This window comes from Mustela putorius, unplaced genomic scaffold (genome assembly GCF_011764305.1).
Source record: "Mustela putorius furo isolate JIRA1106 unplaced genomic scaffold, ASM1176430v1.1 tig00000095_pilon_pilon_pilon, whole genome shotgun sequence".
Taxonomy (NCBI): Eukaryota; Metazoa; Chordata; class Mammalia; order Carnivora; family Mustelidae; genus Mustela; species Mustela putorius.
The window spans coordinates 14,498,676-14,524,905 of NW_025421280.1; the positions used below are offsets into that span (position 1 = coordinate 14,498,676).

General features: G+C 43.4%; 2 protein-coding genes across 9 annotated transcripts in view; one reads left to right on the top strand and one right to left on the bottom strand.

The window, feature by feature from the left end:
* The window catches only part of ACOX2 (acyl-CoA oxidase 2), a 33,297-nt gene extending 25,100 nt beyond the window's left edge, over positions 1-8,197 (top strand). For 4 of the 6 annotated variants that reach the window (XM_013053458.2, XM_004738271.3, XM_013053474.2 and 1 more), the window contains 3 exons: positions 2,990-3,122; positions 6,322-6,425; positions 7,708-8,196. In XM_013053458.2, coding sequence (XP_012908912.1) covers positions 2,990-3,122; positions 6,322-6,384 — 196 coding nt within the window. In that variant the 3' untranslated portion in view covers positions 6,385-6,425; positions 7,708-8,196. Of the gene's footprint in view, positions 1-2,989; positions 3,123-6,321; positions 6,426-7,707 lie in introns of all 6 variants that reach the window. The other 2 variants (XM_013053470.2, XM_013053473.2) reach the window with 2 other exon arrangements.
* A 1,016-nt stretch (positions 8,198-9,213) lies between these two features.
* Positions 9,214-26,014, bottom strand: KCTD6 (potassium channel tetramerization domain containing 6). Of its 3 annotated transcripts, XM_013053446.2 has the most exons (4): positions 25,922-26,014; positions 25,324-25,387; positions 12,089-12,158; positions 9,214-10,650 (listed from the first exon to the last, which is right to left on the bottom strand). In XM_013053446.2, the coding sequence occupies exons 3-4, from the start codon at positions 12,113-12,115 to the stop codon at positions 9,964-9,966; spliced, it is 714 nt and encodes a 237-aa protein (XP_012908900.1). In that variant the 5' UTR covers positions 12,116-12,158; positions 25,324-25,387; positions 25,922-26,014; the 3' UTR covers positions 9,214-9,963. The 3 variants fall into 3 exon arrangements, with proteins under 3 accessions (XP_012908900.1, XP_044934300.1, XP_044934302.1); XM_045078365.1 differs by lacking the exons at positions 25,324-25,387; positions 25,922-26,014 and adding an exon at positions 21,845-21,979; XM_045078367.1 differs by lacking the exons at positions 25,324-25,387; positions 25,922-26,014 and adding an exon at positions 18,516-18,815.
* Between the last annotated feature and the right edge of the window lie 216 nt (positions 26,015-26,230).

Below are 26,230 nucleotides of genomic sequence, written 5' to 3' on the forward strand. Positions count from 1 at the left end.
TATGAAGAAAAGGAAAGCAGGGAAGGGGATCAGGAATCCTGGGAGTACAAAGCAGGGTGGGGGGTGGGGGACTGTAGTTTTCTTTTATTTTTTAAGGATTTTACTTTTAATCTGTATGCCGAAGGCAGGGCCCAAACTCACAACCCCAAGATTAAGAGTCACCGTCTACTGATTGAGCCAGCCAGGTGCCCTGGGGACTGTAGTTTTAAATAAGTCAGAGAAGGCCTCTCAAGGAGGGTGATGTTTGAGGAAAGATCTCAAGGGGTAGGGACAGGAGAGAAGCCACGGGGTTGGCTGGGAAAGGAGCACCCCAGGCAGAGAAGTATAAACGCTGGAGGCGAGAGCAGGCTTGGCGTGTCCATCCAGAGAACAGACAACAGTGACTGAGGTGGGGGAAGGACAGCAGAGGTCAGAGAGTTTAGGGTGTACCAGGCCAGGGGCAAAAGGGGGTGGAGATCATCGCCAAGACTTAAGATGTTGGCTCTTACTTTGTGTGAGAGTGGGAGGGTTTTCAGTATTTCGATCATCTGATGAATTTTTTCTAAAGGATCATTCCAGCTGCCATATTAAGAAGTGACTGGGCAAGGAGGGTGAATAAAAAGCGGGGAGCCCAGCTAGGAGGTTACCTCAGTAACCCACGGGAAAGATGATGCAGGGTTAGACTAGGTGATGGCCCTGGAGGTAGTGGGAAAGGGCTGAAGTTTAGGTGTATTTTGAAGGTAGAGGAGGATTTGCTGACAGATCAGATGTGGGGTGTAAGCGATGGAGAGCAGCACAGGTTTTTGGCCAGGACAGAGTTGCCATTCGCTACAAAGGCACCAGGTTTGGGCAGGATGTGCAGAAGGTGTAGAAGATCAGGAGTTTGGCTTTGAACATGTTCACTTTGAAGAGCCTGTTAGAAATCAAGAAAGATGTTAATAAGCAGGTAAGTGAGACGGGAGAGATAAATTTGGAAGTCATTAGCATATCGCTGGTATTTAAAGCCCTCAGAAGGATATCACATGGAGTGACTGTAAAAGACAAGATGCCCCAGTACTGAGTCTTGGGACACTCCAAAGAGGAGGAGAGGTGGTGGCCCTGACAAGGGCTATTTCAGTGGAGTGGTGGAAGTGAAAACCTGAACGGATCTAGTCTCAGAGAACAGGTGGAGGAGAAAAAATAGCAAAGCATAAACAAGCACAACACTTTTAAAGAGTTTTATCATACAGGGGAGCCAAGATCTGGAGTAGATGACGGAGAGGAAAAAATAGACTCAAAAGTTTGTTTTCAAGATGCGAAATAGGAAAGCACGTGTGTATCTGAAAATGACCCAGTGGAGAAAGATTTTGACATTGTAGAGGAAAGGCAAGAGAATTTCTAGAATGTTCTCTAGAAGGCAAGAGGGGAAGGCATCTAATGGACGAGGAAGGACTGAAGTGAGCTGGGCACTTGGAAAGCATACCTGTACTAAAAGAGAAAGCACGCAGAAATATATGGGCGAGAACTTGTGGCTGGGCTCTTACTGAGTCTATTTTATCAGTGAAATGGAACCAAAAGTCATCTAAGTAAGAGAGATGGGGAGGCGGGGAGTGTGCATTTAAGATTCAGAGAGAAGGTGTGAAATAATCATCTAAGAGAATGGGAGTGTAAAGGAATTAGAGCGATGTCATATGATCACTAGGCAGCAGGAAGGGAGTTACATACACCACTTGGCACTGGTTTCCCAGTCACCTATAGCTACAAAGGCACAGAGTCAGTGAAAAACTGCTGAATCTGCTTTTGAGGGAGTAAATGTAACAGACCAGGCATTTCAGCTGAATAAGGAAGGAAGGGAGGCCACCAGGAGGATGAGGGACATGAAGTAAGTGGTGGGTGTGGATAGGGTCAAAGAAGTGTGAACAGCCTGAAATGGAAATGCTCTCACAGTGATGGTGAGGGGTCACCCAGAGATGACAACAGGTAGGTACAGTATCCCAGTCGGCTCAACTGCTTTGGGTGTAAACAATGGCAGTGTTATGCTTTAGATCCTTTCCTTAAAAAAGGAAGAGAAGCATGTGAACATTTGTTTAAAATACTTCATTCGATAGGCTAAAATAAAACATATTTCGTTGATTGAAAAAGAAAGGGGGGGGCTATCAGAGTCAGAACTCTAGAGGGAGTAAGCTAACAGGGCCGGAGCCAGCAACAGGAAGACACCCCACATCGCCATCCCAGAAAAGGTGCCCATGTGGAGGACCGAGACCTGGGGAGGGCTCCTGCCGGCGAGTGACAGCGCAACAGGATCAGCGGAGAAGATCCCAGAACGTTGAGGCCACATTTTAGAGGAACATTCATGTAAGCAATGAAATCACTAAGGATGATGACAGAGGAAATGGGGGAGAGAAGCAGCAGACCAGGAGGTACATCACGAATGGAGAGACCTGGTAGGGACACAGCTCAGCTGTGAGCAGGATACATGAAGTCACCATCATACACACATATAGAGCCATCACAGTGGAAGCCCCTAATGCAAGTCTGACTCATTCATAACTATACTAGGAGCAGGAAGGCCGAGGAGAAGCAATGCCAGGGCTGGGGCTGGGGGTGGGGGGGAAGGGGGAATGACATATAGGGGTGAGGGTAGGGGACCAAAAACATATCCTTATCTTTTTGTAATGGAGAGTTGACAGATAATATCTAAAACAGAACAATCCAGAAGAGGCAATCCGAACAAGATAGAGACATTCAAAATATATCAGCTTAAGGACTGAAACGGATTCCAGTGGTGGGGGAAGTAGAAGGGAGACAGGGAGGTGCTGATTTTAAGTAGCAGGCCTTGAAGACTGCTGGGCTCTATAGTTGTGTAGAGAACAGATCAAAAATCAAAAGTTCTAAAAAAAATTTAAAGCTGAGTTGTTAATAAGTGAATAATGATCTAGCCTCTAATTAGGTATTGTTATTCACCATCCCTGATTAATTAGATTCATAAGAGCAATCTAAAATACTCACAAACTCTTGTTTTCTCTCACAGGAAGGATGCCATCTTGTTAACTGATGCCTTTGACTTCACGGATCCCAGTTTAAATTCAGCACTTGGCTGTTACGATGGAAATGTCTATGAACGTCTGTTCCACTGGGCTCAGAAGTCACCGACCAATACTCAGGTAGTTGAGTAGAACACGTTATAAATTATGTAAGAGAGCAGAGAACAAGCAGTGAATACAACTCCACGTTTTCTCATTTTAACTGATCCCCATTAGGTTGGAAATTGCTTAGCATAGCGTGTCTGTTGAAAATATTTTGAGAATACATAAAAGAAACCAGGAGTGGGGATATGGCCCAGCAGGAACAGAGTCTGGACTGTAATCAGCAAAAGGCATTGCTCAGAATTTGGTAAAGGGAACTAGGAGGAAGGTTCAGGCTCTAAATCATGGCTTGACATACCCCAAGGGCATATATACATAGTGGCAGACTGGCTTTTAAATAACAAAAATAGATAAATCATTGCAGTGATTTAACCATCTTATTTTCGGCCTTTTAACTCTCAGTTTTGTGTTGATAAAAATGGGTACTCAGAGGGGACAGGAAGCTTGGGATGTGGGGGAACACTCTCAGATCCGACCATCTGCTGGAGACACCTCCTTTCTCTGCATTGAGGAACACAGCCCCAGGAACAAAGAAGGCTGCTGCAGGGCCATCGGCAGCCCAGCAGAGCCGTATAAATGACCATTACGAGGGTTATGGCAAAAAGACCCCCAGCTGTCCTAAGAGAGAATACCAGAACTCGGTGTCATTGACAGGAGAGGGGAGGACTCCTAAAATCCTAATGATCGAGGGCCCGCATCACAGACCCTCTGCTGTAAGCCTCACTGGAAAAGGTTATGAATGTCAAGAACTCCAATTACTGGAGTAAAGAAATAAACCCTATTTTTAGAATGTGGTAACCCATATTTAATAGCAGATTTGATACAGATGATCAAAACAAAGGTAATCTATAGATAAGCAACAGATAATTTTAAGCTCTGTAGTGCACATATGTTACTCAGATAGGGAAGCCTACTCTTTTACCCCTTAGGTCAAATTTCAGAAAAGGTGTCTCAACGCCTCATAAAATTGGCAACTCTCAGACTTTCATTCACACTTAGCGTGGTGTTAGACTTGCTCTTCACATTTTGCATCCTGTCATACCTCATGGCTTAATCTACCACGATTATCTAAAATTAGAACACAACTGGTCACCTCCAAGATGCTTGCCAGAGGCCAATCCATTTTGGCCACTCCCCGTCTCCAGGGAGGCAGCCTTTTAACCTGACAAGAAAATAGAAAGAACTCACCTAGAGAAAGGTTGATACATTTACCGCTTCATACAGTCAAGCTACTTCTGGCGTTTTACTTTTTCTAATAATTAGATCTCCCTGCTTTCTACTGTTTAAATCCTGGCGTGAAACAGCAGTCCTCCTACTCCAGGTGAGCTCCTGTGGTCTAAGGAAAACTGTATCATGCCCTTTGATGTGCCGGCGAGAAACCGAGCCTGCCGTACACCTGCCAGCAAATGCTGATCTATTTAGCTCAGACAGGCTTAACTAGCAATACGAGGAGGAAACATGCCAGTTCTGATTCCTCATCTTCGCTAAAGAACATAGGGAGTGCCTTGGTTTGTTGTTGTTGTTTTTTACACTTTGTGTCTCCTCTTTACTTTAAAAGCACTGAATCTCGATACTATATGAGGGCAGGTTTATGGAAATGAGGGGCATGACTAGTCCATGGCATCAACAGATCTGGTAAAATGTTGTATTTCTTCCCATTCACTTCTGTTTTTCCTTTTCTCCTGCTACTTGACTGTGAACAAGGAGGGAGTCTTCCTCTTCCTAAGTCCAGGATCTGTCTCAGAGTAGAATCTTTCCATTTATGGAATAAATGAACACAGTTTTATGATCCTCACAGTGGGCCGGAGAACCTGCTGTAGACACCGTAGGCGCTGTAGACTTCCTGCCCATTGTGGCTTACGTCACTTGGCTAAAAGGGGGCCAGGTATAGCAGTGTGGCTCTTCCACGCACAGTAACTTGGGCATGTGAGGTTATCAGTGACCTTGGGGAATTGTTGTCGGTGAGTTAAAATGGCAGTCGGTTGACCACTGACATAGAGCCACATAATCTATCACTGGCTCCTTGAGAGTCTACTGAAAAAGCACTTTTAAGGTATGTATTTCTAATCTGCTATAGATAAATCTGAAGCTGCAATAAGAGACATTTTTCCCCTTCATTTGCACTAGTAGAAAAAGGCATGTGACAGGTATTTCAAATAAATTAAAAAACAACAGCTACGTTAAAACACATCTTGGAGACACATTACAAACGGGAATATACTTCATCAACATTTTCTACCAAAAGAAAAGTGCTATGCTAAGTTAAATGTCTTAGAACCCTAAGACAGTCTCTGTTCTGTCTGGGCAGGTTGAGTGTTGAGCTCCATCCCTAGACAGGACGATCCGCTTTCTCATAGTTTCCTCTAGCCATGGTGTGTTTTCTGGCTTTTTTCCTGAGCTGGGTACTATTTCAAGCCAGATTCTCCAAAGGAATCGCAAAAGGCTGTTCCTGGTCCTGATGTGAATTCATATTTAAGCGATTACCTATAGATGCAAACAGCGCAAGAATCACCGGGGATTTCAAAACAAGAATCCTATATCCCCTAAGTATTCTACTGTAAAAATTTGTACAAGTAGCTGCTAGAAGCATTAAACATACCTACTGATTCATTCATTCAGTCGGTCATTCAGTAAATATTTATTGAGCATATGTTATATGCCAGAAACTATTCTATGTACTAAGGCTACAGTGGAGAACAAAAGAATCATAGATCCTGTCTTCAATGAGGAGCTTCAAGTTTTAGCCAAGTCAGGCAAAAAATTTAATAAACAAGTTAACATAAAAGATGAGGCTAGAACTATAAAGGAAAGAATCAAGACACACAGTAATGAACAATGGGGAATAACCTACTCTGACATAGAATCTTGATTACCTTAGGCCACCTTCTGATTCCTTGCTTTGTGGTTAATGTTCAATTTCAAAGAACCTCAAAAAGTCAAGCATTTTATTTGTATTAAATTCCAAAAGCAAATGATAAGCTGTTTCTAGTTGGCCACCTGCATCCACGATTTAAAATCTGCATGAGAAAAGGAAGGATGCCCTTTGGAAAAAATGTTTCTCCATATGTTCACACAAAATGCCTTTAAAAAATAATTTTTAAAATTAAGAATCTTATGTAATGTTACTTTTTTGAAACTAAAAACTTAATTTGAAGGTAGAAGTCATTAATCCCAGCAGAAATTAATGTCCTAACAATGCACTTTTTTCTACAAATAGGAGAACCCTGCCTATGAGAAATACTTAAGACCGCTATTACAAAGCTGGAAATCCAGGCTGTGAAGTCATCAACGGCATTCAAGAGGCACCACTGTGTGATAATGGTACTATGGCATATACAGCATTAAATTTTAAAGTATGCTTCATATACACATTATATATTTCAAAGTGCATATATATACTGTTTTTAAAGTAAGCTCTAGGGACACCTGGCTGGCTCAGTCAGTTAAGCATCTGCCTTTGACTAAGGTCATGATTTTGGGAGTCTTGGGGTCCTGGGATGGAGTCCTGCATTGGGCTCCCAGCTCAGTGGGGAGTCTGCCTCTCCCTCTCTCCCCCACTCCTGCTGTCTCTCTCTCTAATGAATAAGTAAAATCTTAAAGGAAAAAACAAAACAAAACAATAAAGTAAACTGATACCCAACGTGGGCTGGAATTTACAATCCCAAGATCAAGAATTACATACTCTACCAACTCAGCCAGCCAGCCATCCCCTGAAGTATTTATTTTTTTAAAGAGTGGGTCATTATCTGCGTGGACTGATAAAACATCTATGATTTACTTCAAGATAATCCATGAAAGGAAAAGAGGAGAGCCAATAGCTGAAGACAGTCATTGGGTCCAGGGGTGTTTGCACTATTCGACTTCTGAGTATGTCTGAAATTTCCCATGATAAAAAACAGTAGTGCTATCTATTTGTTGCATCTATTTAGTAAAACTGAAGAATTTTACTTTAGATCTAAAGTCAACAGATTCATCAGTTATCACTTGTGTTTAATTTAGCACACATTTATCCAAGGGTTTAAAAGAACATACACGGGGCGCCTGGGTGGCTCAGTGGGTTAAGCCGCTGCCTTCGGCTCAGGTCATGATCTCAGAGTCCTGGGATCGAGTCCCGCATCGGGCTCTCTGCTCGGCAGAGAGCCTGCTTCCCTCTCTCTCTCTCTCTGGCTGCCTCTCTGTCTACTTGTGATTTCTCTCTGTCAAATTAATAAATAAAATCTTTAAAAAAAAAAAAAAAAAAAAAAAAAAAAAAAAAAAAAATAAAAGAACATACACAATTCTCCAAATGTGCTTGTATTTGGAGTATCTAAATAAAATGCAGAGCCCTGAGAATACCACTGAGTATCGATTTTTGAAAATCAACTATTTCGCAGTGAAAATTATTTAAAATTTTCTTAAAAAGACATAATTGTTTCAAATTACCCAAATATAATCAAACTACATTTTTCATATTGCATAAGTGAATAAAACACTCAAAATTAAATGCCACCAGACAAATTAAATTGCAAAAAATCTCAGCTGGGTACTTTTCCTAATTTACTCATAAAAATAACCATTTAGGTGTTAATAATTTTTTCTTTTTTCTTTCTTTTTTTTTTTTCAGTAGCCTCCACACCCAGCATGGAACCCAACTCAGAGCTCAAACCCATGACCCTGAAATCAAGACGAGACCTGAAATCAAAAGCCAGATGCTCAACAACCGACTGAGCCACCAGGGGGCCCCTCAGTTGTTAATAATTAATAAATCTGAGAAAATTGACCAAAACAAACTTCACTCCAGTAAATCGAGCAAGGAACAGACCCCATAAGATTTTAACTTTTAAAACCCTAGAACAGCTATTATTCCCATTTCCATATCAATTTTCAACCCAAGTCACTCTGTCTTGCCTCTACTTCCGCCAACTCAACACATAAGTGGCTGGATATTTTTTGGTGGGGGGGGCTCTAATCAATTTGAACTGTGAGACGATTTTCTAAAAAGATAACCTCACACTAGCACATTTACTGAAACCACGGCAACCTGCCAAGAGAATGAAGTTGAAGATCATGAAAACAGGGAAATTACAGGTTTCTAGATGCTGGTCATTTGTCAAATCTTTTTTTTTTTTTTTTTTTTTTAAGATTTTATTTATTTGATGGAAAGAGACACAGTGAAAGAGGGAACACAGCAGGGGGAGTGGGAGAGGCAGAGGAAGGCTTCCCGCAGAGGAGGGAGCCCAATGTGGGGCTCGATCCCCGGACTCTGGGATCATGACCTGAGCAGAAAGCAGAGGCTTAACAACTGAGCCGCCCAGGCACGCCGGTCATTTGTAAAATCTTAAAATAAATTTTCAGAGACATGGGCAAAAATGGATGTAGGTAAGTGTTCTCATCCTCTTTTCAGAGCAAGAATCTCAGAATCTTCTCTGAGGAGTGACCTGCCCGAGGGCACACAGCCTCAGAATGCTAGTCTTCCCTTTAGAAAACAGGGAAGAAATTAAAATTACATGACTTCCCTTTATAAGGTGTTCTCGAAAACTAGGAAGTCTCACTATAGTTACATAATCCTTCCTGTAACTTCCAAGAAAGATAATCAAATGAACTATTCAAAATAAGACCACAGTGAAATAAAGTACATCCATATATCTCCTGTTCCAGAGCCTACAGTCACTGCAGTTTAGTTTTTCTCCTCAGAAACAGACTTAACCATAATAATAAAATATATGTGTTGGCCACCATAATATTGTGAGAAAAAAAGTAGCTGAAGAGGCATTTTGTCCCTGTGCTCAGTACAAAGCTAGAGTAAGGGTCACATTCAGTGCTGACCGTTGGTGGCTTACTGAAGAAAAATCTGTAATCTTCAGCGCAAGTCCTATTTGAAAAAAGTTTGCCAACTCTATGTTCACTAATCAAATGTGCACTTTTAGACAAAACAATTAATTCCATCCATTCCTGTTCCAGTAACATGGGAGATTATCTATAAACTGCATCCTAAGGTTCTGCTGAGTCCTCCAGTCAAACACAAAGGCTCTACAGGCAGTATATAGTGGGATATAAACTGAACAGTGCAAACTTGAGGCAAGAATTATGATTTCCCCCCTTAAGTAACAATACTCAACAAATACAAACCTAATTTTCATATTTCGTTTTTTATTAGGTTTTTTTTTTCTTCTGGTAGACAGTACACTTGGGAATTATACTGCACCAGGCATAAGAAGTAAGAGTTCTACCACAGGGACATTTTGTATTCAGAATCCAATATAAATATTTCTAGTCAGACATTTCCATGGCTACAGATATTTGGTTGCTTGATTTATATGCATAGAAAGAAACAGTTGTCATAACTGTAAAAAGCAGTACTTAACAAGTACTTTTAAATGATTGGAACAGTTTTCCTTTAATATTACAATACTGCTTATTGGTTTGGAAACTAGGTCACCCTACATGATGTTTTGATTTTTCTCAAAGGCATCATGAGTACTCTGTTTATTCTTTCATTCCTGCATTTTTAACCTCCTAGTTGAGTTAGGGACCATTTAATCAGAAATCATTGTAGCACTGTAATAAAAAAAGCTCTGTTAAGAGTAGATTATATACCATAATGATTTTCATACTTCTTTTTATAAAAAAGGTATCTGGAGGCTCCAAACAGGCACATGCATACTCAAGGTAAAGGGAACAAAACATACAGGAGTTTGCTAAAGCACAAATCTTCCTTCTGGTCCTCACTGCCTTCAAATAAATACAAATATTTAAAAAAACAAAAAAGAAAAACAAACAAACAAAAAACACCCACACTGTGATTTAACAACAACAAAAAAAAAAGTCTCTTCCATGTCCTGGAAAGTCCGTTTCCAGGAACTCCTCCCAGGCTTTGAGATCAGTCATCGGTCTTCCGGGCCAGCCTACAGAAAGTCCAGTTGTGCTCCACTGTGTTCTCGTTGGCCCGCTCACTCATGTGATGCACTCGGGTGTTGCGGATCGTGAAACCTTGTTTTGTAATGTATTCCATCAGGTGGACCCTGAGAGAAACTTCCTGGTGATAATCACAGGGTCCAAAAGTGAAGGAAACCTGGCAATCTCTGGTGTCCATCATGTGCTTATTCCACTTCGTGAAATAGTTTGAGATACCTTCTAGTAAGGAATGGACCTTGGTGGTGATGGTTAACTGTGTTATGATGACAGCTACTGGATTAGAGTACTTAGAAAGCTTCCGAGTACTAGATAACTCCACAACTTCTTCAAAAGTATCCATAGGATACAGAGGCTTAGGGTCATTGAGACATTGAATCAAGGGCTCAATCTGATAAAAATCTGCTTCTTTCCGAAGCAGATCAAATTCCTTAAAATCCAGGGGTAAGGTCAACTCTGAAGTTCTTAAGAAGTTGAGGACATAACGGAAAAGAGGTCCATCTCGATCAATGAAGTAATTGCCTTGAGGGTCTCGAGCTGTGGGGAAGTCCCCCCCAAACATAGCTCCAAGCATGGAATCCGGGTAACGCGTCAATGTGGTGAGAGACGTTGTATATAAGTGTCCACCTACATTTAACGTGACTGGGTCAGTCATCTGAAATTTTTAAAAAACGATCAGTCATCTGAAATTTCTTAAATCCTAACTTTGACAAATTAAGAAACTTAACAGTAACAAGCAGCAAGGCAAAAGACTCCTTAGACTATAATGTATTCAGCAATCCTATAATGCAAAATAGCTTTACTATCAATGATAAACCTACCCAGATGAAGGGATCTAACATTTTCTTTCAATAGGAAAAGGATAAATCTAATTCATTAAAGCCTGACACTAAAAAAAAAAGAGCATGACTTCCAAAGCCACTTAATTTCAGGCCTAGTATCTACCGAGAAGTTTTTAGGGCAGCGTACACTATGGGAAGAGAAAGGCCAAGCTATGTTATGCTCACATAAGTTTTTTTCTCACATAAGTTTTTTATCTTCCTTTTTCTTAAGTCATTTTAACACAAAATAGAATAAAAATGATCTGATAGTATAAAGACATCTACTTTCAATATTTTGTTTTTCCCACTCAAAAAAGGGGAACAAATCGTAAAAATTTATTTTAAAAATAAAAATTTGTGCAGACCTAATCTTTATAACTTCTCCATGGAAATAAAAGTGCCAAATACTGGGCGCCTGGGTGGCTCAGTGGGTTAAGCCCCTGCCTTCGGCTCAGGTCATGATCTCAGGGTCCTGGGATCGAGCCCCACATCGGGCTGTCTGCTCAGCGGGGAGCCTGCTTCCCTCTCTCTCTGCCTGCCTCTCCATCTACTTGTGATTTCTCTCTATCAAATAAATAAATAAAATCTTTAAAAAAAAAAAAAAGTGCCAAATACTAAATTAGAATACACAGGTAGTCAACACCATCTTATATACTCAAAGGCTAATAGCAGCATTCAAATTTTATAATCCAATCATGAGTTCACTTTTGCAGTAATGCTGCAATTTGGCCTTTAATTTCGAAAAGCAAGCTCCTCTAAATAATACATACTTTACCTTTTAGACATTATATGTAAGGAAAAATAAATAAACAAAGACAAAAAGACTTCAGGTACTAGATACTAGACAGGTGGAGTATTTCTTACCAAAGACATTCACACTCAAAAAAAGTACAAGTGGGAGAAGTGGCAGCTTCTCAACCTTTCACTTCCCTAACACAAGAAAATATCCTCTGTACCATTACCTACTAGACCATTTTAACAGTCACGACTCTATGAAGGAAAAGTTTTAAGAGCAACATACTTTAAAGACCAAAAAAATAGTATGCTCTCAAGGAAGTCATTATAGAAACTTACTTAGCTCATATTGACTTTGCTTACATAAAAACAGCAAATTAGACCCCAAAAAATAAACTAAGAGGGGATGGGATGATGTACCAATTTATAATTTTCATTTTTATAAGATGTATTATACCGAAGAACACAGAAGAAGGGGGGAAAGACACATACAAATTATCTGCCAGCCTTCAAAACGCATCTGCAAAAGTATCTCACCATATAGCCCCAGTCTCCATTATCCATCTGCTCCAGCGCTGCGTCTTGGGGAGCCCAGGTTCCAGGGAAACTTGGGGAGAAAAAAAGACATATAACAGAGCATGTAACTATGAAAAAAGAAGGATTTTCCCACCCAACAAAGCAGACAGCTACTCATCTTTGCTCAGTCAAAACGAGCTACAGGGCAAAGATCTGGAGAAGAAAGCATTCCTCTGCGACCATCCACACATAACTAAAAGATTGACAATCTTTAGAGAAAAAAAATTATCCTATGCTTAGGGAAGAAGAGCCTAGTAAGTACACCAGTCATTCAAATTCTATCTGCTCTGAAAATTCAATTTCTACAATTTATATAGGAGTACATTACAATTAACTGTTTAACCCTAACCTCATACAAACCTACAATGATCCTTATCAAAAAGGTGGTTTAGGGAAAGGGAGAAAGATGAGGCACCTGGGTGTCTCAGTGGGTTAAGCCACTGCCTTCAGCTCAGGTCATGATCTCAGGGTCCTGGGATCCAGCCCCGCATCAGGCTCTCTGCTCAGCAGGGAGAATGCTTCTCCCCACCCCTGCTTGCCTCTCTACCTACTTGTGATTTCTCTGTCAAATAAATAAATAAAATCTTAAAAAAAAAAAAAAAAAAGGAAAGGGAGAAAGACAAAACTCTTTATCCATTTCAGTCACAGAAGCTAAACATCTCAGTAAAAGCCTCAAAAGCCATAAACCTCCACAACACCAGCATCAATTTCCAAGAGAAAGATATCAGAATGGTATTTCTTTTATAACATAAAAAAACACTAATGACACTTTTAATAATGACATATTTCATTTTGTACAATAATCAAAACAAATAGAAAACAATTTAAATGCCAAATCATCAGAGCACAATTTGGGACAACCTTACCAATCTGGTTGCAAGTCACTCAGCCGGCACTTAGGGAGAACCAGGCTGAAGACATTGATAAACACCCAGATACTAATGATGCCAGTTTGAATTTATTTTTATCTACAATTCAAAAGCACTTAAAACACTTTCCCAGCTACAGAATTGCTTTAGTCAGTCCCCTCTCACACATATCACTCTCCAAATCAACCGGCAAAGCAAACTGCAGAGCAAATTTCAAAAGCTCTGGCAAGAGACAGTAAGAAACATGAACTTATCGGTATTTATCCAGGAAAAGCACTGGCTTTTTTATATGGTCTTTGAACAGATTCACTTTTCCCACTTTTAGAGAAATCTGGCACACTATTCCCAGAACAGGCCCTGGCTACAGAAGATCACAAAGGCTCTTTCTCAAAAAGGTCACTCAGGCATGTAGAGAACATTTGCATAGCACAGCAGGGGCTGAAATCAGAGCCTGAAGCATCTATTTTTCCACCTTGCACATTCTTCAAAGAAAACAAGCTAAAATGTGGACCAGACAACGTGCAGTCAGGTTTAATTCTCCATACTCAGCAGCTGGATATAGATAGATCTCCACATGCTATAGGGTGAGAAATGGAACAAATGTTATATTAAGGGGGGTTGTGACAACCCTGCATTCCTCTGACTTGCTTGGCAATATCTGAAGTAAACAGAACCAAGGAAACAGGTTTTATCAATTTACATTATGAGCATCTGATTCAGTTACTGATACAACAGACAGATAAATGACTGAGTGATTTACAAGGCCAGTCATCCAAAAGTTCTGGTAATAGACTTATCTTTGGCATCTTCCCATCACTCAAAGTTTTCATTCCTGACAGTCTCAAAAATTATTCAGTCAACCAACATTTATTATAGGTGAATTTGGTTGTGGGGGTTGAGGGGGGCAATGTGCAATGTAAAGACACAGAAATAGGAAAGATACAATCCTTGTCCTCATGGAGCTTCCTACCTGTGAAGAAAGGCAACATGCAACAACTGTACAGAAAAGTGCTACATAATGGATGGACTAGCAGAGGCCTTCAGGAAGAAAAAGCAAGAACATTTCTAAATGGGCCAACTTCAGGAAGAGCTCGCTCAGGAGGACTCTGCAGGAATATCTGGACAACCCAAGAGGAGAAGGGATTCCAAAATGAAGAAATAACTTAAACAAAAAGAGATGGACCTTTTTTCTCCCACAATATTCCTGTTACATAAGCCATGCATGAGGGCGCCTGGGTGGCTCAGTCGTTAAGCCTCTGCCTGCACCTCGGGTCACAATCCCAGGGTCCTGGGGATGGGGTCCCACACAGAGTCTCGCATTGGGCTCCCTGCTCAGCAGGAAGCCTGCTTCTCCCTCTCCCACTCGCTCTGCTTGTGGTCCCTCTCTAGCTGTGTCTGTCTGTCTGTCTGTCTGTCTCTCTCTCTCTCTCGCTGTCAAATAAATAAAATCTTAAAAACAAAACAATACAAAAAACACTTGGATTTTCTGACTGCTAGTCTAGATCTTTCTAAAAATCCCCTCTATGGGTAGAAACTGAAAGAACAGAATCCAAGAAATAAGAAACTGAAAGGATTAACTTTAGACGCCCCCCAGCAGGTGGATTTTATTTACAAATTTAACAGTTAACTCAGTTTAAGTGAGCAGTCACAATGGGTTTGTAAAAATTCCCCTGAGGCAAAATAGCAAGAACCGACTCACTAGTGTGACTGAAGGCTGGTGTCCTCTGCCTTAAGTGAAGTAAAGAACTCTAATCCAGGAATATACGAATGATTAAATGAGAAATGGGAGACCAAAGACAACACAAAAAAATCAAGACAGCATCAATGTTACAGCTGTTAGGCAAGGTCTGTCCACTATTAATCCTTTTCCCCCTTTTTTACTGCTAAACCAAAACAATATAACTTCCTAAACAATCATAAAAAGAAAGTTAGATGATGCCTTTGAATCTGTTCCACAGCAAAGGCCCAGGTTCTGTTCTGATACAAAGATGTAATGAAACCTCAAGCTTAATAATTCAAGAAAGCAATTACGGGAATCTATTTAAGCCCATGTTTCTTAAAAAGCACCCAAAAGCCTCCCTACACTTCTGTATAAGATACAGATACTCAAAATAAAATGAAGTTACTATAAGTCACTCCCAATAACAATAACTAAACAGTCCAAGAAAATCAAATCGTTCACTAAGAGCTCTAAGGGGAAAAAAAAGTATTGATCAGTTTAAATGTTATCCCTACTCCTTACTTCCAGACATCCTCTGTGGAGATGCTTAATGCTCAGATACGGCAAGAAACAAATAAAAAAAAAAAAACAAAAAACAGTTAGATTCCTGGTCATCCAATAGCTGGATAATCAGCTTCTAAATTGATGACTATTAGGAACATCTCAGAGACAATACAGATGAATGAAATAAAACATAATCCTAAAGAATTTCCGGGATAATGTCAATCTCTTCTACAAATCATTTTTCAGAGCTGTTAACAATTAGAAAATGATTCGTTTGCTTTTCATCTTCTCTCTCTTCTGGCACAGTCTCCAGTGGAGGGCTTAATGAGAAGTTAAATGACTACAAAACAGGCAGCAGAAGGACGATCTTGAAATGGGCATCAAATGGACCTGTTTTACTTAATGAAGACAAAGAAAAATTAAATATTCCGGAAAATTTGCCAGGAATAAAGATTATGAAAGGCTTCCGTTCCGGCCCCTGAAAATCAGTCCTACCTGAAAATATCTGACCTTCAGTGAAAATAAAATTCTTGTAGAAACTACTGGCTGACCATTGCCAAAGAACATAAAGAGTACTGAAAATTCACCCACAGTTAAGCTTCAAAGGTTAATTATGACTAGTGTGTAAATTCTGACAGTGTAATTTTAGCAGATAATTAAGCCAAGGAAAACACATACTAAAGAATTTATAAAAGCCTTAAAAGAAACTGCCAACAATTTTCTCAAGTAGCAAATCTGAAAAATGCACAACCCAACAAGTTAATAACCTAAAGAATAACCGAAGAACTCAGGGCCATTCTCCTCATCATTGCAAAGCTGCAATCAAGCTTTTGGTTATTAAGTAGCTAATTCTACATAAATATTCTGGGTTTACCATTTCTGCTACATTTCTCTCAGGCAAAAGTCCACTCCTGTATAACAGCCTATCCATCAGAATACACACAACCAAACTCAGATAAATTAAAAAAAACCTCTAACTACTGCCTTCCCAAAGTTTCCAGGTAGCCCCTGTAAAATGTTTTTCTCTTGAAATCTTTGTGTCTGGCACTCAGAAAAGAAGACTCGATAAATTCTATCTATACATATCTTCAAAATGACTTTTGGTATGGAATTCCTCAGTTCTTGAAACATGGGAGTTTGAAAATGAAAACTTTTTATAGTAACTAAAGGACACTAAAGGAATCTTTTGGGTTAACATTCACATATAGGCTGATACTAGTAGCCAGGCACACAAAGAGAACATGTTAGGGTTAACCATACCAATGCAGAAACAGATTGTTTTTCCTAAAACTAATTATTTTTTTTTCTCTCTCCAGTCTCCATGTAGTCTAGAGGAAGTAGGTCTAAATTGAAAAAATGACCTTAATGCTGAAGAGCTGTTACAGTCACAAAACTAGAAGATTCCTCTTACTCTCAGTTTCTACAAAATAAAATAGGATAATACCACCTTCCCCAAAATAATGATACCATTTAGGCATAGCACAAAGGCAACAACTGACCTACAGGGTAACAGATCAGGACTAGGGTTCCAAAGTCACATGCAGGTCAGTGCAGAGGAAAGAGAACTGGTTAGTGGTGAGGATTTGTATCCCCCTTCTGCTCTTTTACTAATTATGAGACCCTGAGGAAATTTTTCCTTAAGCCCAGCTTCTTTGCAGAATACGGGAAAATAAGCAAGATCATGAATAGAAAACACTGGCGAGTATTAAACAAACGTGAAAATACTAATGGCAGTGGCATAAACAAAATCTCTGTGGTAAATTGAGAAACTGGAGAGTGTGAACACAAGTAATTTAGAGCCCTGGCATGGAAACAAGACAAATACGGAAGAAAAAGCCTCTTAATTTGCTTCCAGTCTTCCCAGGTCCTCCTTTCTTCAGAACTCCACAAGGCAGAATTACAGGTAAAGGGGAGCAAGATGGCTTGTATAGAGACCACCAGACATCTGAGTTCTTGATCACAGAAGGAACTTCCCTAAAGCATGACTCAGGATTATCTCTAAGGTAAAGTCAAATCCAAATACGTGTGTTCTGTTTTAAACAGACTCTTAAATATCAAAATTGACACACCAAGGGATCTACAGGATTCACTATAGGATTCCTTTATGTAGGAATGCTTTGGGCAAAACAGGATTTATGAACATTTCAATCATACAAATCTTAGGAATGGCATCTGTGGCAGTCCTCACCACTCAATCTTTAATATCTATAGCATTACATTAAATATAGTTCTCAACTGAACAGCAAGTTCTCTCCAACTACCAACCCTGCAGATAGGAAGATTTTCCTTTGCCCGGCCACACATTTGTTCATTTGAAAATATCAGTCTTGGGCTCAGGCCTGTGCTAAATGCTGTCCTCTAGCTTTCTTCCTATTCTGAGATCACACTTGGACATTTGTGAGAGGAAGGAAATAAATATGTCAAGGGGAAATGGTTAAGAGATACCTGGGCTACCCCAAACATTCTTGGCCAAACCAGGTCACCCCGGGTCTGCCTGCCACTCAAACCTCTTCTATCACAAAGTCCTAAAATTGGATTTATCAACTTGTTCCAGAACAGCTATACTTGAACAGAAACATGATAACTTCAGCAGAATATCCAAAGAGGATCTGGTTCGTTTCTCCGGTCCCACCCTCTGACACAACCTCCACCACTGTCAGCCCAGCAGGTGCTCCAGGGGCTCCCCATTACCACGGTCATTTATCACCTCTGACATCAACCATTAAAAACGCCAAGATACACAAATCCGGGCATAAAGAACTCAGCTGCACTCACAGAGTATCTTTGAGGGCAGGGAATGCCCTAAAGAGGTGCTCAGAAGCCCTGCCACAGCCTTTAAATTAGGGCAAACGGTGGCTAATAAGCGCCACCCCCAAGACAATCATTTTCGGGCAAAACTCGAGGTGTCCCCGTCCGGGCCGTGCTTCCCTGTTGCCTGTAGCCAAAGTGCTCGCCCCCACCCCCAACCCGGCCCGGCGTGGGACACAAGATGCTCTGGGCCCGGGCAGGGGGCGCGCCCCGGTGTCGCGAGCTCTGGTCAGCCGAAGCCGCACGTCCCCGCGGGGCGGGCCCCGGAACCCGCCCCAGCCCCGCCGCTCCGCCGCGGGTTGTCCGCCGCGGGCTCGTGCCAGCCCCGGAGCGCGCCGCGCCGGCTCCCCACGGTCCCCTCCGCGCGGCCCGCCACCGCCCGGATTCTCCTTAACCCCGCTGCCCCGGCCGCTCCGCGCGGGCTTCTCCTTGTGCCTGGCCCTCCCCGAACCCCAGGCCCCCAAGCCCTGGGCCCGCCCCCACTCACTGCGCGGTGGCGGCAGCGGCCCGGCCGGGAGACGCCGGCTGCCGGAGAGCAGGAGCGCGAGGACGAGCGAGCCTGCGCCCAGCGGCGGCGACGGCGGCGGCGGCGGTGGCAGAGCGGACGACTGAGCCCGCGCCCGGAGTTGCGGCTCGTGCCGCCCGGCGCGGGCGGCGCCTTCCCAGCAGAGCAGCGGCGCCACGAGTGCGGGCGCCCCCTAACGGCGGCTCGAGCGGGAGGCCAGAGGGCCAGGAGGCCGAAGGAACTCAGCTGGGCGCAGCCTGGGCCGAGCGGTCAGGCTGGCTCCGCCGCAGTCCCGAAGGCCCGCCCCGAAGCCGAAGCCTCCGCCCCCGAAACACGGAGCCCGCGTCCAGAAACCCGCCCCTTCGTCCCGCCCCCGACCGCAGTTTGGAATCAGCCCAGGCCCTGGCAGTTTTCCTTGCGTCCTCGCACTCGGGTGCTCACAGCTGTTTCTCTCTTTCACGAATACGCATAGGGCCCGGACCATGTACAGCGGCCACCGAGACGGAAGGGGGTCCTAATGAAAGAAGAAAAGAGACAAGACCCAAGAAAATAGCAAAATAATGACAAGTTGTGATTCTAGGTCTTGGGAAGTATAAGGTTGGAGGAAACGGCGTAAAAGGGGAGGGGCCTCTGCCTCACACTCGGCGGTGGTCAAGACGACCTGGACACCCTGCCTGTGACCCTAGGGGGAAGCCACCCTGTGATAAAGTCACCCATCTGGCCTGGTGGGCATGGTAGGGAAAGGCAGCCAGCCCAGAAGGGTCGCCATGGGCAGCCAGGTGGGGTGAAGGGGAGAGCTGAATTCAGCAGAGAAAATGACCAGTGCAAAGGTCCTGAGGCCTAAAGAAGCTGGCCCTAGTTGAGCTGGTGCAGGTATGCCACTACGGAAACCAAGGCTGCAGAGTCTAGAGAATTACCTAAAGTCTCAGAGCGAACTGGTTCGCAAGCATAGACTCTTCCCAAATTCCATTCTCTTCCCGCTAACCATATCTCTGTCCTGATTCAGGCGGGACCAGGTAAATGATGTTGGTTTTGTCCTTTCCCTGTCTACACCAGGATAACCCCTGGCCTTAGAAACTCACCTGTTTTTCATGTTCGCATGTGCCTGATTGGCTCTGGGGTTTAACTTTTTTCCACATGATCATCACAGCCAAATCTGATAATTTGGTTTTTCTCGGAAAACTCAAATCGATAGATTGAATGAATGGCATATGTTTCATCAACATGACTGAGTGCTGTATTATTTATCATATTCAAAAAGACTAGATGAGGATACAGGGAAATGTGTATGAAAATAAGACATGCACAAAATGGTATATGTGGTATAGTTCTAATCTTATGTTTAAAAAACAAAAATATACATAGACAAAAATTTTGAAGAAAATATTTCAAGTCATTGATCATAGTTCTCTAGGATGGGGATGTTAGTGGTTTATTCTTTTTTTTTTTTAAGATTTTATTTATTTATTTGACAGAGAGATCACAAGTAGACAGAGAGGCAGGCAGAGAGAGAGGGCAGCAAGGCTCCCTGCTGAGTAGAGAGCCCGATTTGGGGCTTGATCCCAGGACCCTGAGATCATGACCTGAGCCGGAGGCAGCGGCTTAACCCACTTAGCCACCCAGGCGCCCCTAGTGGTTTATTCTTAATGCATTTCTGAATTTTCCGTATTTTATAGAATGCATAGATATTGAATTTATAATCAGAAAATATAAGGTGTTTTAATTTTTACAAAAGAAAAACACACCAAAATTACCCAACACTCAGATCTTCAGGATTTGGTGCCACTGAAAATCCAGAACTGCCCCCTGCTTGCTGGTATCCTTTAAAGAGTTACTTCCCTTTTCCTCAACTAAAAACAGAGGAATTAATTTTGTCAGTTGTTTTCTCAGAACTATTCCTATATATCTCTTGAAATGTTTATTACTATTATAAATTATATTTTCAAATATACATCTTATAATATATTGATGATTACTGAAATGTGGTTGGTTTTTATGTAATGTATCCAGCAAACTTGGACTCTTTTTTAGCTCTAATAAGTTTACAGCCTCTCTTGAATTCTCTGTTAAATAATCATAGAGTCTGGAAGCAATTACATTTGGTATCTCCCTGTTCAGCCTTTATTTCCTGTTCCTTGTTTTAAGGCACTGACTAAAATCTTCAGCACAGTGTTGAATAGCAATGATGACACTGGGCATTTCCATCTTGCTCTTGACTGTTTCTAATATGTTACCTTTAAAAGGAGTGTTAGTCATAGATTTTTGATAGATACCTTTTATGAGGGTAAGGAAGCACTATTCTGCTTTATTAGGAATGGGTGCTGAATTTTATCAAGTGTGAGATTTTTTTCCCCCTTATCCAGTGGTGGATTTTATTATATTAAACCATCCGTGCATTCGTGGAATTAACATACCTTTTATGATGGTTTTTTTTTTTTGAGATAGTGCCGGATTGCACTTGTCAATATTTTATTTAGGGTTTTTGCATCCATATCTACAATGAGATATGCCTGCTAATTTCCTTCCCTCTTCTCTTCTTGTCTGGTTTTGCTATCAAAGCTACATGAGCTCATAAAATCAATTAAGGATGGGTGTCTGTTCACTATACAGCTTATATAAGAGTGTGATTTTCTGCAGTTTGGATTTTCTATAGAATTCTCCTGCAAACCATCTTGGTTTGGGAGTTGGGGGTGGAAAGTGTTTATACTGACACCCCAACCCACAATATTCAGTCTGGCCTCAGTCTCTCCACCTAAATAGCTCTTGTGGGGCCACCAGGAATCTCCTTGTTGCTGAATCCAAAAGAACCTCCTTAGCTCTCCCCAACTCAGCACCCTCCACCCCACAGGTAGGGATGCTCTTGACCACACCCACCAGGAGTCAGCCTCTTCCCAGGTCCCATTCTAGTTTCCCTCCTTCCTCTGCAGCTCCTCCTCTCAGACTCATGGCAATGATCCTCCTCTTGCTTTACCTGCCCCTTCGCCCAGGTTTCTGGCCAAGGCCATCCTCTTCTGTCTACCCATCTCTGTGGACTGGCTGAGCCACCTCCACGGATTCCATTATTGTCTCTAAGCCAAAAGATTCCCAGATCCATACCTCCAGCCCAAAGTCTCTCTCCTGAGCTCAACCCACAGATATTATGTATTCTATGGCCCCTCCCCTGCGCCAGGCACTGTGCTAAGTTTTTTGCCCTCTGGATCAGTTCTCTATTGCCACATAATAAATCAGCCCCAAATTTAGGGGCTCAAAACATAAAGCATTTCTTATCTCACAAGAATTAAGAAGCAGATTAGGTGGAAAGCAAATCTTACAGTCTAGATGTCAGATGGGGCTGTCGGCCGAAGGCTGGGCTGGGGCCAGAAGCCACTTCCGAGATCACTCGGGTAGTTTTTAGCAGGAAGCAGAGGCTCTTCTTCACCTGAGCCTCTCCCAACAACATGGCTGCTGGGGTGTCCCCCAGTGCCAGTGATCTAAGAGAGAAAACACAGAAGCCACTGTGTCTTTTTTTTTTTTTTTTTTTTTTTTTTTTTAGGATTTTATTTATTCACTTGAGAGAGAGCAAGTGCAAGAAGGGGGAGGGAGAAAGGGGGAGGGAGAGGCAGACTCTCCACTGAGCAAGGAGCCTGACCTGGGACTTGATCCCAGGCCCTGGGATCATGACCTGAGCCAGAGACAGACACTTAACTGACTGAGCCACCCAGGCGTCTCAGAAGCCACAGTGTCTTTTATATCGTAGCCTTCAAAGTGGCGCACATGCAGTCCCTTGGTCTCACAATGTGGGAGGGCGCCACACAAGCAAGTGAGTCCCAGGAGGCCGGGATGACTGGAGTATCTTGGAGGTTGCTCACCACACCCTGACAACTCCGAGGACAGACTACCCACGTCATCCCAGGGTACAAATGAGGAAACTAAGGCAAGGTGAGGGGAAGTCATTGACCAAGGCCACACAGCCAAGTGTGAGAAGAAAGCTTTGAACACCAACTCTGCTGGGCGTCCCCTGGTTCTCTCCTCCTGTACACCCTCCTCTGATGGCCCACCACCACCTTCTTCACCTTCTTCATGTGCAAACCTGAACCCAGTCAGTTTACCACCCCCAAACCTCTCAAGTCCCCAGCTCAGCTCAGCAAGTGGTGCCACCGTCCTCCCATCTGTCCAAACCAGAAGCTTTGAGTCACGTCTGCTCCTCCCGCCCCCTCACTTCCCAGTGCCGGGTAACCCAGCCCTGCCAAGTCTTCCTCCTCAGCGCAGCCGGGATCCATCTCTCCTCCTCTCTTCAGCTCCAAGCCACTGACTTGTCTGCCCTGGACATCTGCAGGGGCCCCCTCCCTCATCACCCTCATTCTCTCTGCTCCCACACTACCCATCCGTCCTCTTCTCTCCTGCGTGAGTCACCTTTAAGAACACAAAGCTGGTTGTGTCTCCCTGCCTGATTTAAACTCCTTCAATGGCTCCCATTGCTTTCAGGATCCAGCCCAGATTCCCTCCAATGTGATCTGGCCCCTGCTCACTTCTCCAGGCTCTTCCTCTGCCCCTCTTCTCCTCAGCGCCCCGGCCCCTTAGGCCACATTTCAGCATCCAGGACCCACTGTGAAGTTTTTTACTTTAGGCCCTCCGTTAGGCTATTCCCTAAGTCTAGAACATTCTTCCCACAGCCCTCAGCACGCCTGTCTCCTCCTCCTTCAGCGTATTGTCATCTCTTGACCTCCCAGCCAAGCTGATGTCCCCCAGCTGTAACTTCCACAGTGCCTGTACTCTCTCCCCACCTCACTGCCTCTCAGCTGAACCGTGAGCTCCCTGAGAGCAGAAGCTGCGTCCGTCTGGCTCAGAAGAGCACCCTGTGTGAGCAGAGTGTGCCTGGCACTTAGTACCCACTCAGCAACTATGGGCCAGTGTGGTGCATTCTCTCCACCCCCTCCCTCCCCGCTCCTTGCACTCCATATTCCAGCCCCTAGATAAAGTTCGGTTTCTCCAGGGAAGCACGGGATCCCTTACCTCCAAGTCTTGGCACATGCTGTTCCCTCTGCAGGAATGCTCTTCCCTCCTGTCCCTCTATTTACTCAGCTAACTCCTATCTATATCTTCATCAGGAAACTAGGGATGAAAATACACTACGTCCAGTTGAATCTGGATCTCAGATAAATAACAAATAATTGTTTTAGGAAAATTATGTCATTAATATTGCATTAAATAGGGCGCCTGGGTGGCTCAGTGGGTTAAGCCTCTGCCTTCGGCTCAGGTCATGATCTCAGGGTTCTGGGATCGAGGCCCGCATCGGGCTCTCTGCTCAGCAGGGAGCCTGCTTCCCTCTCTCTCTCTCTCTGCCTGCCTCTCCATCTACTTGTGATTTCTCTCTGTCAAATAAATAAATAAAAATCTTAAAAAATATATATATATATATTGCATTAAATACAAGGGTCCTTCCTGTATTTCATCTGACGACCTCCAGCAGGAACCAGCATGAGTTCCCTCCTCCTTTGGGAGAGTTCCCTGATCTCCACTGCTACCACCTTAGGTCCACACACTCCCCAAAACCTGGGCTCCCAAACCACACTCCTACCTGCCCCCACTGAGCATAAAACTCACTCTGTTTTGACACTGACCTAGAATGTGACCTCCTTTGACAGAGAAGACCTGTCTCAGTCTTCAAAGTGAGTTTTCACCTCGGACTGACCCTGGCCACGGAAATGGTCAGGAAGGTTTACTGAGCGAAGGAATGAAAGAGCACAGAAGAGATGAAAGTAAACAAGATGGAAAAAGGAACCAGCAAATGAAACTCAGCCCAAAACACTGGATGAATCTCTGGGGTACTCTTCCCACTCCACCTCTACCCCCTGCCTTGTCTCTGTCAGGGGGCTGTCTACCCACCCTCATCCCCAGCTTCAGGAAGCCTTAGGATTGGTGGAGCAGAAATGCAAAAAGAAACAGTCTTTCCCTTCAGGGGTTCTTCCAAAACAGTCTCGAGCATTCAAATGGGAGGGCCTATAGGGTACAGAAAAGGGGTGGGGGTGGGGGACTGTATGCCTCTGTCTTAAATTAGAAAGACACTGTGAGGATCCCCTGGGTGGGGAGATGCCCTACAAAGTTGTGGGGTGCTCCTCCACTGCTCAGAGAACTACTGAAGTCCAGACCACCTGGGGGCTAAACCTCCATTCAGCCCACATGTGGCATTCCAATGACCTTCCACACAGCTCTTAGGGATCCCAGAAGGTAAGGGACCCTAGAGCAACCAATTGCACAGATTATCTGACCCAAAACATTCCTGAGCTCTTTCGAACTACCCCTCCTGGAGAATTCTGAATAGCCAAGGAACTGGCCAGTGGAGAAGTTCATCCACCCACCCGTCTTATAGGTGGGCTCCTTCTCTTCTGTGTTTGTCTCTCTCCCTTTCGTGCCCTCAGTCCATTTTGGTCCTTGCACCACTGGTTTCACCAGCTGACGTTCTCCTGGGGCAGCTGAAAGGCATTCCTTAGCCTTTTGCTCAGTGGCTGCCCCAGTTAAGAGATACATTTCTAAACCACCTCCCAACTCCACCGCTGGGGACCAGTCCCAGTCCCTCTGCACACATACCCCCCAGCCTCCAGGCCAGGCCTTTGACACAAGTGAGCCTTGCAGCCAGTACTTTTCAATGCTTCCCCCACTCCCAGCCATGGAGACGCTTTGGTAAGTTTGATGAGAGCATTTTTCCTTTTTATAAGGTTCCTAATTACCTATTATTTCTGATCTTCTCTTTAATCAGCTTCCAGAACTCTGCTGGGAGCTACAGAACCAGGGGGAGGAATCTTGTTCTCACCAGTGTTGAGAGAGAGGCCCTGTGGTTGTCCTTGGATGTCACCATCCTCTTCACCATTATGACACTGTAATTAGAGAGAATGGATCTGCCATTAGACCAGAAATCCAAAGCTCTGGCTTCTGTCTTTTTAGTCCCATGGGTGTCTCGGAGTGCCCCATCTGAGAATGTCAGGGGCCTTGAGAGTCCAAAGGGAATAAAGCTGCCTGACCATTGCTTGGGCAGCTGGCAAGAGAACCCCCGATTCTGAGTTCTCATACTCCCGGACAGCTCAGTCCTCTGAATGCCTGTCAATAACACATTTCAGGCCGTGGTTGTCTTCCCACCTCATTCCTAATCCAAACCACTTCCTCTGCATATGTTTGTTTATCCACTTGCAAAGCACAGTTCCTGCCTCTTCTTCTGGATCTCTCCAGGTCCTATAGCCTCTCCTTCCCACCCTAGCTAAGGCCCCTCTTTCCCTACATCTTCCTCTGATGCCCAACCCCCAACCCTCAACCTAGTGATGGGGCATCCATGCACCCCCTCCACCCACCCATCCAAATGCATTGCTTTTGTCAAGGAGTTTTTTGGGTCTCTCTCTTAAATAGGGCTGTATTACCTTTAGAGAGCTCCTATGTTTTACACAAAGTGCAAAAACAATAGTGGTAAAGCTGCCACAGAGTGGAATCTGTTCATGTTCCAGGAGCTTCTGAAATAAAAGGTCTGATTAAATGGCAGGAATGCTATTTTAAAACTATTAAAATGTCCCTCGGGTTTCATGAGGAAGGTAGGGGTTCAAACACCTCAATGGCTAACAGTGGATCCATTGTTATCCCAGCAAAAATGTGAGCATCATGGAGAGAAGTAACTATAGTAACCGCGTGAAGAGCCATGATTCGGGCTTTGGAATTCTGTTACACATGTCACT

What these genes read in the sequence shown, in the direction of transcription:
- KCTD6 (XM_045078365.1), bottom strand. Translation starts at nt 21,972, where the DNA reads ATGTTGTTGGGAGAGGCTCAGGTGAAGAAGAGCCTCTGCTTCCTGCTA. An exon ending in CCCCATCTGACATCTAGACT is followed by an intron (nt 12,159 to 21,844) that starts GTAAGATTTGCT and finishes TTTCTCCCCAAG; the next exon opens with TTTCCCTGGAACCTGGGCTC. An exon ending in ATGGAGACTGGGGCTATATG is followed by an intron (nt 10,651 to 12,088) that starts GTGAGATACTTT and finishes TAAAAATTTCAG; the next exon opens with ATGACTGACCCAGTCACGTT.